Source organism: Marmota monax, unplaced genomic scaffold (genome assembly GCF_021218885.2).
Source record: "Marmota monax isolate L192 unplaced genomic scaffold, Marmota_monax_Labrador192_F-V1.1 WCK01_AAM20220418_F8-fsc00024, whole genome shotgun sequence".
NCBI classification, from domain to species: Eukaryota; Metazoa; Chordata; class Mammalia; order Rodentia; family Sciuridae; genus Marmota; species Marmota monax.
Window position 1 is genome coordinate 10,896,855 of NW_026695224.1, and position 12,429 is coordinate 10,909,283.

At 60.8% G+C, this 12,429-nt stretch overlaps 1 protein-coding gene across 4 annotated transcripts in view; it reads left to right on the forward strand.

Annotated features, from left to right (window-relative positions):
* Positions 1–10,876, forward strand: part of Adgrg5 (adhesion G protein-coupled receptor G5) — a 28,706-nt gene extending 17,830 nt beyond the window's left edge. For 3 of the 4 annotated variants that reach the window (XM_046435156.1, XM_046435154.2, XM_046435152.2), the window contains exons 4-13: positions 203–278; positions 1,103–1,259; positions 1,829–1,945; positions 2,755–2,871; positions 4,083–4,235; positions 4,938–5,059; positions 5,232–5,500; positions 7,164–7,281; positions 8,804–9,081; positions 9,390–10,876. In XM_046435156.1, coding sequence (XP_046291112.1) covers positions 203–278; positions 1,103–1,259; positions 1,829–1,945; positions 2,755–2,871; positions 4,083–4,235; positions 4,938–5,059; positions 5,232–5,500; positions 7,164–7,281; positions 8,804–9,081; positions 9,390–9,490 — 1,508 coding nt within the window. In that variant the 3' untranslated portion in view covers positions 9,491–10,876. The remainder of the gene's footprint in view (positions 1–202; positions 279–1,102; positions 1,260–1,828; positions 1,946–2,754; positions 2,872–4,082; positions 4,236–4,937; positions 5,060–5,231; positions 5,501–7,163; positions 7,282–8,803; positions 9,082–9,389) is intronic. The other variant, XM_058575906.1, reaches the window with a different exon arrangement.
* Positions 10,877–12,429: the final 1,553 nt, after the last annotated feature.

Consider the following 12,429-nt stretch of genomic DNA (forward strand, 5'->3'; position numbering starts at 1 on the left):
CGGGTCAGACCCCATCAAGGCCCAGGGCTGTGCTGTGGAAGGCCGAGGGCTCGAACCCAGGCAGATGGAAAGGGGGCCACTCGTCCTCTTGGGGGCAGCAGCTTGGGTGAGTCTCTGGCTGGGGATGTGAGGTCCAGAGGCCGTGGGCCAGGGGGCAGCTGAGGGTGCAGGCTGAGGGGGAGGATGGTCTTGCCCCCCATAGAGACAGAGCAAGAACTCCTGAGCTGGATGCGGAACATGGAGCAGGCCAAGGGCCGGAAGCTGACTTCTCCTGCTCGGTGAGTGGTGTCCAGCTGAACCTCTCGGTCAACTGTGCTCCTGCCCCAACTGTACCTCGAATTAGTGCCCAGGCCTGGTCCAGTACGGACTCTCTCCTTCTTTCTTTTCTTGTGGTGCTGAGTGTTGAATCCGGGGCCTTGCACAAGCTAGGCAAGTCCTGTATCACCGAGCAACATCGAGACAGGGCCTTGCCAAGTTGCTGTGACTAGCCTTAAATTTGCAATCCTCCTGCCTCAGCCTCCTGAGTTGCTGGAATTATAGGCCTGCACCGCGGTGCCAGCCCAGGGTAGACTCTTAACTGCATTTGTCAGGTTGTGTTTATCGAGAAACCACTGTGTGCCTGATGCTAGGTTCTGGAGATGGAAAAGAGACATGTCCCTGCCCTCCTGGAGTGTTTTGTCTAGGACAGGAGCCCTTAACCATAGATGTCATAAAACCAAGTGGGTCTCTGCCTTTTCCTAGGCAGGGACTCTAGGACTGTGGCTGGAGCCTCCATGGTCTGTGACTCAGTGACCAAGCAGCTCTGGGTGAGAGGTCAATGCTGGTGACTGACAAGGGCTAAGAGCTGCCACTAGGAAGCACAGAGATACATCTCTCATTAGGGGGAGCAGTCAGGGAAGGCTTCCTGGAGGTGGTGACAACAAACTGGGACCTGAAGAGGAGTCAAGTAGGAGAAGGAGATGGGTGGAAAGCCAAGGTCAGGGTGTGACAGGGACACTGCAATGGTCTGGAGTGGGAGTGACAGGCTGGGGCACGGGAGACCCTGCACTCGCAGGCCACCCACAGCTCTCTTTTGCCCCCTGGCCGCGTGTCGGGCCCTCAGGCAGGTGGAGGGCCTGGAGCAGAGGCTGCTGAACGCCAGCTTCTACGGCGACAACCTGACCCTGGAGACGCGCACCATCCAGTCTCTGATCTTCAAGCTGGGCTGCGACTTTGCTGGCCTTGCACTGAGCAGCCACACTCTGGAGCAGGTCTCGCAGGTCAGAGGTGGCCGGGAGAAGGGGTGGCCCGAAGTCCTGTGGGAGTTGAAGGTCCGCACTGTCCCCAGGCTCCGCTGCCTGGCCCCAGCCCAGGCGCCGCCCCGAGTGGCTGAAGCTGCCTCCTCTGTAAACTGGGAGCGTGGGCACAGCAGGAGGGGAGGCGCCCATGGCCCCTGAAGGACGGTGTCTTCGTCCCCCTTTGCCCGAGCCAGATGGAGGTGTGTCCCTCGGGTAGCAGCGTTGGGAGAGGCCAGGGAACCTGGCTCCGCTAGTACCTGTGTGATCCTGGCTGGATGCCTGGTTGGTACGGTGCTGACCTGGCTCCATGCTCAGGGACCTCAGTTGGGTGGGGTCCAGAACCCAAGCTCGAGGCTGGAGCCCCTGATGGACGCTGGGCCCTGGGGCCGGGTGAGGGGCAGTCCGAGCTTTGCCAATGGAGGCCCCGGAAAGGAACTGCAGAGGATGAGGCCCGGAAGGTTTGGTGGGGAGTGGGGACAGCAAAGGCACTGGGGCCAGGCCTGCCCGCAGGCCCTGGACACCGGGCTCAGCCTGTCTGTGGCCCTCCGCAGGCCCGGGTCCCGCACGCCATGCAGTTCCCTGCAGAGCTGACCCGAGAGGCCTGCGCTGCCCGGCCCCGGGAGCTGCGGCTCATCTGCGTCTACTTCTTCACCACCTACTTTTTCCAGGTCAGCAGGTGGTGGGTGGAGGAGGGCAGGTGCCAGCCCCTTTCTGGGGACACTGCAGGCCACTCCTGGCCTCTGAGTGGGGACCAGCCCACAGTGCAACCTTGGCCTGCCATTGGCCCTTACTGGGCCTCAGTTTCCCAACAAGCTGTAGGGAGGTGCCCTCACAATCTGCAAATTAAACCTAAGCAGGCTCGTAGGTGTGCGCCTGTGTGAGAGACAGACACCGAGGCACAAGGTCCCTGCCCTCGAGAACCCTGTCTCCACACCTGAACTTTGGGGATTTGTTGGGTGCAGTGGTGCACACTTGTAATCCCAGCGGCCAAGGAGGCTGAGGCAGGAGGATGGCGAGTGAAAACCAGCCTCAGCCAAAGCGAGGTGTTTAGCAACTCAGTGAGACCCTGTCTCTAAATACAAAATAGGGCTGCGATGTGGCTCAGTGGTCAAGTGCCCCTGAGTTCAATCCCGCGTACCCCCCACCCACCCTGCAAAAAAAAAAAAAGATCTTAGTGATTCAATGTTAGCGTGAGGTTGATGACAACCACAAAATGACGGATGAATGAAGGTGGAGGCAAAGTTTTCCCAAGGGACAGTGCCAGGGGAATCTAGAGAAGGTGCCACTCAACCTTGTCTTTGAAATTGAGGATAGGTGTGAGGTGAGGGCTGGAGGGTGGAATGCGTTAAACAAATGGGCAGCGCGCCCCCTGGTGGTGGGTGAGAGGATAGCCCCAGGTGGTGGGAGGAGGGGCTGGGAAAGAGGGCTCTGGTCTCCCCTGGGCCCTCAGCCCTTGGTCTGTCCGCTGCCCTTCCAGGATGAAAGCAACTCATCCCTGCTCAACAACTACGTCCTGGGGGCCCAGCTGGACCACAGCCACGTGGACAACCTCACCGAGCCAGTCAACATCAGCTTCTGGCACAACCAGAGCTTGGTACTGTTGGAGTACCCCCCTTTCCACCCCACCCCTGCCCCTCTGTGGGTCTCCTGTTGAACACTGGTTTGACCAAACTCAAACCTGAGGAACCGTCACATTCTGAAAATTCCTACTAAGGAGATGAGAAACTTTCACTCATTGCATTCTTCAGGATTCTTTCTGTTGCTAATGATAGAAGACCACCTCAAGCCCGCTTAAGCACAAAAGGGAATTCTTGGCTCACGTCAATGACATGTCCAGGGGTGATCCACCTTCAGACATGGCTGGATCCAGGGACTGACACAGTACTCTTATGGGTCAGTCTCTCTCCATCTCTCAGCAATTGTTTCCTGCCTTGGCAAGACGGGTGCTAATCAGGCGGGCTTCCTTTCCCTCTTTCCAGAGGGTCTACCTTACCAGTGCAAATCAGGATCCAGGGTCCTAAAGGTTCAGCTGGGTCATGTGTCCATCCCTGAACCAGTCTCTGTGCCCAGGGGGATGGAACGTGTGGATTGGCCCCACCTGGGTCACGTGGGGTGGAGGAGTGAAAACCCTCGTAGTGGAATAGGGGGAAAGGCTGCCAGGTGGACACAGCCCAGTGCCCTGTTTCCCTGTCCCTGTCCTTGCTGAAAAGCTCGGAGCCCTGTCCTCTGGCTCCATGTCCCTGCGGCTTCACCAGAAGTGCCCTGGACCTTCCTTCCCTGCTCAGGGCAGTTCCCTCCCCCTGGAGCAAACGCCCTACCTCCAGTGTCGTGGAAATCGGGCTGGAGGCCTCGGTGCCCCTCCTCTGGCCCTTCCTCTGCGGTCTCCAAGGCACTGCCCAGTGTGGCTGGAATGAGTCTCTCCCACTCTGGGCCTGGGTCTGGGTCATCTGTAGCCCTCACCAGTGGGAGATAGGGGACCACTGGCCATGCCAGAGGCCAGAGCTGGGCCTCAGGAGGCCCCGCAGACTTTCATTTTGCACCAGCCTCGTAACCTGGGCATGAACGACCCTATTTTGCAGACAAGCAGACTGAGGCTCAGAGAAGCCTAGCGTCTTGCCCAGGTCCCTCTGAGAGTCCCTGGTGGGCGTGTGGTCGGCATCTGGGACTGTCCCATGCCCAAGCTCAGCCCGTGCCCCGTACATGTTGGAGGGAGGCAGCGGAGCCTGCTTTGCCCCCGGGACGCTCAGACCCCTGAAGTCTGGCCCCTCGCTGCTCCCCTGGGACTGACCCAGCATCTCCCCTCAGGAAGGCTACACGTTGACCTGTGTCTTCTGGAAGAAGGGAGCCAGCAAGCACCACTGGGGGGCCTGGAGCCCCGAGGGCTGCCGCACAGAGCAGCCCTCCCCCTCCCAGGTGCTCTGCCACTGCAACCACCTCACCTACTTTGCTGTTCTCATGGTACGTGTGCATCCAGGCTGGGCGAGGGAGTCAGAGCCACACAGGGCTCCATGCCCCTGGCAGAGGGGCAAGGCAAAAGCTGGTATAAGGGAAAGAAAATCCAACTCAAGTGGGCTTAAACCACACACACACACACAAAGAAACTTAGGGGCTCATGTTCCTGAAAAGGTTGGGCTATGGAGGCTTCAGGCATGGCTTGGTCCAGGAACTGAATAGCACTGAGACAGGATTCTCTCTCTGTTCTTCAACTGTGTTTGATCCGTCCTGGCTTGGCCCTCCAACAGGGTCTCCCCACTGGATAATATGGCTGCCAGCAATTCCTGGCTCATGCCCTGGGAGCTTTCAGGCCAGTGGAATAAAAGCCTTTCTTACCCAATTCTGCCAACTAGTCTTGGGACTGAATCCTGTGGCTTGATGTGTATCATGTGCTCATCCCTTGAGCCAATTGCTATGGGCAGGAGGAGGAAGGCTCGATAGGCCAGGCCTGGTAGCCCGTCCACACATGGGGTGGGAGAAGTGGGGCCCCTTCCCACAGGGGCACAGAGAATGGGGGAGGGGCATTTGCATGGGGGGGGGATGGGAGTTTCTGGGGGAAAGTCACTACATCTGCCAGGGTGGCTGGGCTTGCAGGGAAGGGACCCTCCGTCAAGGGCCGGGGAAGGGCATGTCCACGCCCAGGCTCCAGCCCCCTCCCTCCCGCAGCAACTCTCGCCGGCCCCGCTCCCCGAGGAGCTGCAGGCCCCCCTTGAGTACGTGTCCCTTGTGGGCTGCAGCATCTCCGTGGTGGCCTCGCTGCTCACCATCGTGCTGCACCTCTATGTCAGGTATGCCCCTGCCTCCGCGTCCAGCCCGTCCCCGTCTGCTCGGCTTCCTCCTGGTCCCCACCCGGTCTCCTAGGGCGGGGCCAGGAGGCAGGGGTCACAGCACACACAGTGGCATCACTGTGCCCAGCGGGTGGCGCTGCCTGGTGACATCCGGCCCGTGCTCCCACCCCAGGAAGCCGAGTGACGCCGTCACGCACATCCACATGAACCTGCAGGGCTCCGTGCTGCTCCTGAACGTGGCCTTCCTTCTGAGCGCCACGGCGGCCGTGGCCCCGGTGCCTGGGCCCGCGTGCTCTGCCCTGGCGGCCACGCTCCACTTCGCGCTGCTCAGCTGCCAAACCTGGACGGCCATCGAGGGCTTCAACCTCTACCTTCTCCTCGGGCGCGTCTACAACGTCTACATCCGCAGATACGCGCTCAAGCTGGGCGCCCTGGGCTGGGGTGAGCTGGCCTGCCCACTTAGGGGTCAGCCGGCCCAAGTGGCCGCTCTGCCACCCCAGTGTCTCTGTCAACACACACAGTGCACCGCTATCTCATCACCATCTGCACCTCCACCTCCACCGTCAGCCCCACCAACTCCTCTAACCACCATTACTACCTCCACATCACCTCCTCCAGCTCCACCAGTATCATCTCCATCAGCACTGTCACCTCCACCTTCAACCCACCATTACTACTACCACCACATCACCACCTCCAGCTTCACCTCCAACACACCATCACCACGACCATCAGCTCCAAACCCTCTCCAATCACCATTACCATCACCATCACCACCTCTGTTTCCATCACCATCACCATCATCACTTCCAACACCACCATCACCACCATCACCACCACCATCACCCCCCATCAACTCCACTTCAACCATCATTACTACCACCACCACATCACCTCCAGCTCCACAATCACCACCTCCACTTCCACCTCCAACACCATCACCATCACCTCCACCACCACCATCAGCCCCACCAACCCCCCTCCAGCCCACCATAACTACCACCACATCACCACCACCATCTCCACCATCACCATCACCATCAGCTCTACCACCTCCACCTCCAACACCACCATCACCACCTCTACCTCCACCATCACCATCACCATCAGCATCACCATTAGCTCTACCACCTCCACCTCCAACACCACCATCATTACCTCCACCACCACCATCACCACCACTGTCAGCCCCACCAACTCCCCTCCAGCCCACCATAACTACCACCACAGCTCCACCTCCATCACCATCATCACCTCCACCACCATCTCTACCATCACCATCACCATCAGCTCTACAACGTCCACTAACACCATCACCATCACCTCCACCACCACCCTCACCACCTCTACCTCCAACCACCATTACTACCACCACATCACCACCTCCAGCTCCACCTCCATCACCACCATCATCACCACCATCATCACCACCATCTCCACTACCTTCTCCACCACCATTAGCTGTACCACCTCCACCTCCAGCACCACCATCACCACCATCACCACCTCTACCTCTGGCCACCATTACTACTACCACCACATCACCACCTCCATCAGCTCCATCGCCCACCTCCAATCCCACCATCAACCCCATTACTTCCTCCCACTACCATCATCACCTCCACCTCCACTTCCAGTTCACCATTCACCACCATCAGCTCCATACTCTCACCTCCATCCCTCCCTTGCTCCCACCACCATCACCACCTCCACCTCCATCACCACCATCCCCTGCCCCACCGTTTCCACTACCTCCCACCATCATCTCCATCGTCACCATCATCCTCATCCTCACCACTGTCGCTTCCATCATCGGTGCCTCCATTACCACCTTCCCCCTTTTTCAGTTATGTCTACTTCCTCACCCCTCTCTCCCATTTGCTCCTCACCCCATCTTCCCTGGGTGGTCCCCTCTACTGCCCCTCCTGTTCTGTCCTAGAGCCGTCACTAATGAAGAGCCTCTTCCGAGAGCGCAGGCTCAGTGCTCAGAGGCTGGAGCTCAGCGCGGCCCCTCCCCTCCCCTGCCCAGTGGGGTTCCCTGTTAGCAGACCCAGAGATGAGGGTCAGCCCTTTGGGGCCTCCTGAGCCTTTGTCCCTCCCTCAGGGGTCCCTGCCCTCCTGGTGCTGCTGCTCCTCACCATCGAGAGCTCCGTGTACGGGCCCCGTGTGATTCCCATCTCCAGGAGCCTGGAAAATGGCACGATCATCGGGAACACGTCCATGTGAGTGCCCGGCGCTGGCAGAACGCCCCGTGGGCCTGGGGCTCTAGACGGGTGTCCTGCAGGTCAGGCCTGGCTGGAGGGCGAGGAGGAGCTCAGATGGGGATGAGGGGGGGCGCCACACTCCTCCTCCCGGATGTGGCAGTCTCCTGCAGGGCAGCTGCACCAGCTGACGCCAGGAAGCCGTGGGTCAGAGGGCAGTGCCCGCTTAGCCCCCCAGGCCGGCAGTGGAGCCTGCCTGTGGGGCCCAGCCTTGGCCTGCAGCTCCCAGGAGACTTTCCAGCACAGCCTGCCCCTGACCATCCTGCTCAGCCCCGTGCTTCACTAATCCAATTCCGGCTCCTCCTGACCTGCTCCAGGGCACGACCTTGCCAGGCCCCACAGACCCCCCTGGCCTGAGAAGAGAGTGGGTAGACCTGGGGGAGGGCAGTGCAGGGATGGGGCTCAGTGTCCTTGGGGCTTGATAGGAGGCAAGGCCCTTGGGGGCCTGGGGACAGTCTGCTGCCTCCTCCTGGAACCTGCGACGTCAAGCCTGCTGTGTAGTTAGGACAGTGAGGCACAGAAGCCCTGGAACTTGCCCAAGGAGACCCAGGCAGTCAGTGGCAGAGCTGGACCCAGTTGCAGCCAGTGAGCCCCGACCACGGGGCCACTTTCTCTCTGGAGGTCGGGTTGTGTCTCCAAGGAGGTGTGACTCACCCTCGTCAAAGATGTGTTTTCTTATATACTGTGTGATATGGACAGAAGAGTTGAAGTGACACATGACAGGGACGTTAGGGACCCTAGGCGAGGCACTAGCTTCCCTGTGTTTTTCCCACCCCTCCCTCTGCCTCAGGAAGCCATAACTCTGGCTTTTGTGACCCTCTTTCGCCTCTTAACCGTCGTCGTTAATACCCACGCATTCCTCACGCAACCCTGGAACACGACCCAAATATCCGCTGACAGGATTAAGAGGGTGAAGGGGCTGTTGCTGCTAGTGCATCGCCTAGCAGTGAGATGAACCCCAGCGCTGTTCACAGGACAGTGGCTGCAGCAGCAGGAGTCCCTGGGGTCCCTGAGCAGGTGACCATGACAAGGGCACAGGGTCTGGGCTCAGACCAAGGGGCTTCAAGTCCCACCTCTGCCCCTGACTAGTGTGTGGGTCGGACTCCAGCAGGACTGGAGGTTCCTGAGCTGGAGCCTCAGTTTCCTCATCCTCAGGGTGGGAAGGGTTAGTGCCCGCGTGTGGGTCATGAGAACCGCGCGGCACCGTCCACGCCAGGCAGCCGCACAGCGCTCAGGTTGGGTAAGAGGCGGCACCTCTGGCCAGGAAAGACAGGAAGGGCTCGGGGGACCTAGGGCCAGGGTCGGGGGGAGAGAGAGGAAATAGAGGGAGGGAGGGAGGAAGGAGGGAGGGGGGAGGTAGGGAGGGGAAAGAGAGAAAAGAAGGAAACGGTCGTCTGGGCTGCAAGTCGAGATGGCATCCAGAGGCAGCTGGCCTCCCTGGGCTCGGAGCTGCGCTGACCCGGTGCTTTGCTGTCCCCTGCAGGTGCTGGCTGTGCAGCCCCGTGGTGCATCAGGTCCTGGTCATGGGCTACAGCGGCGTCACCTCCCTGTTCAACCTGGCGGTGCTGGCCTGGGCGCTGTGGGCCCTGCGCAGGCTGTGGGCACAGAACAGGGCGCTGAGTGGCCGGGCCTGCAGGGACGCTGTCACCGTGCTGGGCCTCACCGTGCTGCTGGGCACCACCTGGTCCTTGGCTTTCTTCTCCTTTGGCATCTTCCTGCTGCCCCAGCTCTTCCTCTTCACCATCGTCAACTCGCTCTACGGTGGGCCTGGGGGGGGGGGCAGGAGGCCTGTGGGTTGCTCACAGCAGTTGGGAGGTCGAGGGCGAGAGGACCAGGGGCGCTGCGTCATTGCCGAGTGGGGGGCAGCCTCGCCTGCACGGAAGTGCCCTCTGGGCCAGCGGGGCCAGTCCTCTGGCTCCTAGAGGCCACTCCTTCTGTCCTCCAAGAGGAGGAGCTCTGGGAAATACTCCTGGGCCCAGGGAGGCCCCGCTCAGCCCGGCTCGGGGTCCCTGGGCTCCTGGCGAGGCTCCTGCTCTCAGTGATGCCCACTGACCGGTCCTTTCTTGCAGGTTTCTTCCTCTTCCTGTGGTTGTTCTTCCAGAGGTGCCACTCGAAGGCGGAGGCCAAGGCAGAGATGGAGGCCTTCAGCTCCTCCCAGATGACACAGTGACCCAGCACCGCCTGCAGCCCAAGGCCCTGGCTCCTACCAGAGAAGGTGGCAGGCCTGCTGCAGGACACTGAGGCCCTGGTGCCTCCTGGGCCTTGCTACCTCCACCGCCTCCCCAGGCACAGAGGGCAGCGTGGGCTGGGGTCCGCCCAGCTGGCCGGGCCTGTCGTCAGAGCTCGGGCCTGGGAGCCAGGAGGCCACGTTCCCAGGCCTGGCTCTGAGTCTTGCCGAGTGATCTTGGGCCTATCATGGACCCTCGGTTTCCATATCTGTGACGTGGGGACAAGTGGCTGACCGGGAGCTGTGTGAAGACTGAACACCAGGGGAGAAGAATGTCAGTGCGGGTGGCATTCCCTCCTGACCTCCCGCTGTGGCCTCCCCCTGCCTTCTGGAGTGGGTCCCTACCTTCCTGCTGAGGAGGATCGGGCTCACCTGACCCGCGGCCCCTGCCAGCACCCAGAGCCCCACCCCAGCCCTCACCAGCCTACGCCCAAGGAAGGCCACTTTTCCTTTCACCCCCCAAATGATAACATCCAACTCAGAGCCCATCCTTCCCAAAGATGGGGCGGTCCAGTCCTCTCCAGAGCATCCTCCTCCCGTGCTTCCAAGACCCCCACAGTCCCTTCAGATCAGCCACCAAGGCCACAGGCCCTCCCTGGCTTTGGAGCGGGGAAGCTTCTCCCTCCAGTTGGTTGAGCCTGCTGAGTTAGATGTCAGGGGAAGACTGAGTCTCCCCTGGTGGGCATGAGGGTGTGGGTTCTAAATTCCAAGCTCTGGTGGCCTTGTGGCCTAGAATGACCTCTGCCTTAGACCCATCTGTCAGGTAGGAGACAACACTCTTGAAGCCGGTGCTTTTCCTGAGATAGACACCAGGCGGCGCTCTTGGCCTGTGAACCAAGGCATTGGCGCCAAGGCTGCCCCTGGAAACGCAGCCATCACCTGTGGACCCCATGTGCCCGCTGGAGAGATGGGTCCCTCCAGGACTGTGCCTGTGGAGTGACTGCAGGAGGAGATCCCAGGGCAGCTGTGCGAGGTCACTTTGGGGGGCTTGTGCCCCAGGATCTCTGGCACTAGAACAGCTGGCCCAGATGGACTCTTAGGGCTCTGCCCCAGGCCATCGACAGACTTCATGACCTTGAGCCAGGGAACTGGAGCAGGGTCCTTGTTCTCCCAGGGGCTCCTCTTCCCCTCTGCACATCTCTGGATGCGAACAGCTCCTCGCTAGCTGGCGAGTGGTGCGGGCCCAGGGCCGCTCCTAGCTGAGACTGTGGACAAGTCACTCAGACTGGGCCTTCCTTTCCCCCTCTGTACAATAGGGACAATGGGGGGACCTACTCTGGAGATTCAGCAAAAGAGTCCCTATAAAGAGGCTCTGTCCTCAGGGAGGCACTGCTGGCTCTAGTTGGGTTGTTGGTGTTACGGGTGTCGGCTGAGCCGCAGGCCCAGGTCTCCCAGCCTCTCGGCCCCTCCTCAGGCACCTCCACCCTCCCTTCCCCTCGGGGCCTCTGCCCCAGCCTTTCTGGCTCCTGTTCTAGGAATACTCACTGCTAGTGCTGCCCCTCGGCTGCCACCCTGTCCCCCCACGTCCTCAATCCCCCAATCCTCTGGTGGCTCATTTATCACGTCTTCTACGACAACCCTGGTTGCCTCTCCTGCTCTGAACCCAGGCAGAGCAGCCTCCCCTCGTCAGGGTGATGGAAGTCCCCGTCAGAGCTCGCTGGGGCCCCTGGCCCTGCCGCACACCCTAGCAGGTCCTCCAGGCCTCGCGGGTCCCCTGCTGACGTGGGTGCTGGGGGATCATGGGAATGTGGGCAGCTCCAGGCAGAGGTGACCTGGGCCGTGGCTGGATGGACAGCTCTGTGAATTGGGCCTGTGGAAGGCGGCACCCCCCAGCCCAGAGCCTGGCCTCTCAGAGCCCAGCGAGCCTAGACCTACCTGAGCATGTGGCCCTGGTAACCCTGGGGGGTTTGGAGGTTGCAGGAAGTGGTCCCAAGCTGGTGGCCTTGAGCCGTGTTGGGGTCTAGGCTCTGGGCAGGGACCGCTTCCTGGAAATACCCCAGTGGGGTGTGGGGACAGGAGCTGAGGAGACTGTAGTGCCCCCCCGCCCTCACTCCCAGCCCCGCCGGGCGGGAAGATGGTGGAGGCTGGAGGGAGGCCCCTGTTCAGGGCCAGGGCCTCCGAAGAGGCAGCGGGTGAAGGACAGCAGGCGGAGGCCGCACGTTTCTGTGTTGCTTTGTTACTGGTGTCTCAGGAAGACGCGTGGCGGGTGTTGAGAGTGGGGCTCCCGGGTAAGTTACAGGGACGTGATTCTGGAGACACACTGACTCTGCGATAGTCACAGTCTATCTGAAATTCAAATTTAGCTGTGTGCCCTATATATCTATTTTTAATTTTTGCTAAAACTGGCAACCCTAGTTGAAAAGAGCACTGCTCGGAGATCCATGGCGCGGACTCCTTACCCTTCAGATCCATCCCCCGGGCAGCCCCTCGGCCCCACAGAGAGCCCCTCACACGCAGCCCACTCAACTCGCGGTTTCCGTGTGTCTATGGTCAGCCCAGGCCATCACCAGGAATCCCAGGGGTTCTGCGTTGGGGTGCCCCCACCCCAGCAATCAGCCCTGCTCGGAACCAGCCTCTTCATGGGCCTCCCTGACTCCTTGTTCCCAGTTCAAGCTTTACCCAGTAGCCAGAGGGCATTTTCCACCCTGCAGCCTGACCATGCCCCTCCCCTGCTGAAAGATGTCCTGCCACACCCTCCCCGTCACTGCCAGACTGTCCTTGGGAGCTTGATGGCCCCAGGTCCTGCCTGTGCCCAGCCTGGAGCCCACCTCCCTCCTGCTTTCCTCACCCCCTGGATCCTGCCACACTGACGCTGCTGTTGGTTCCCTGGACTGCTGCCTTCTCCTGGGGGGCCGGCCTGGGGCCGAATGCTCTCCCTCAGC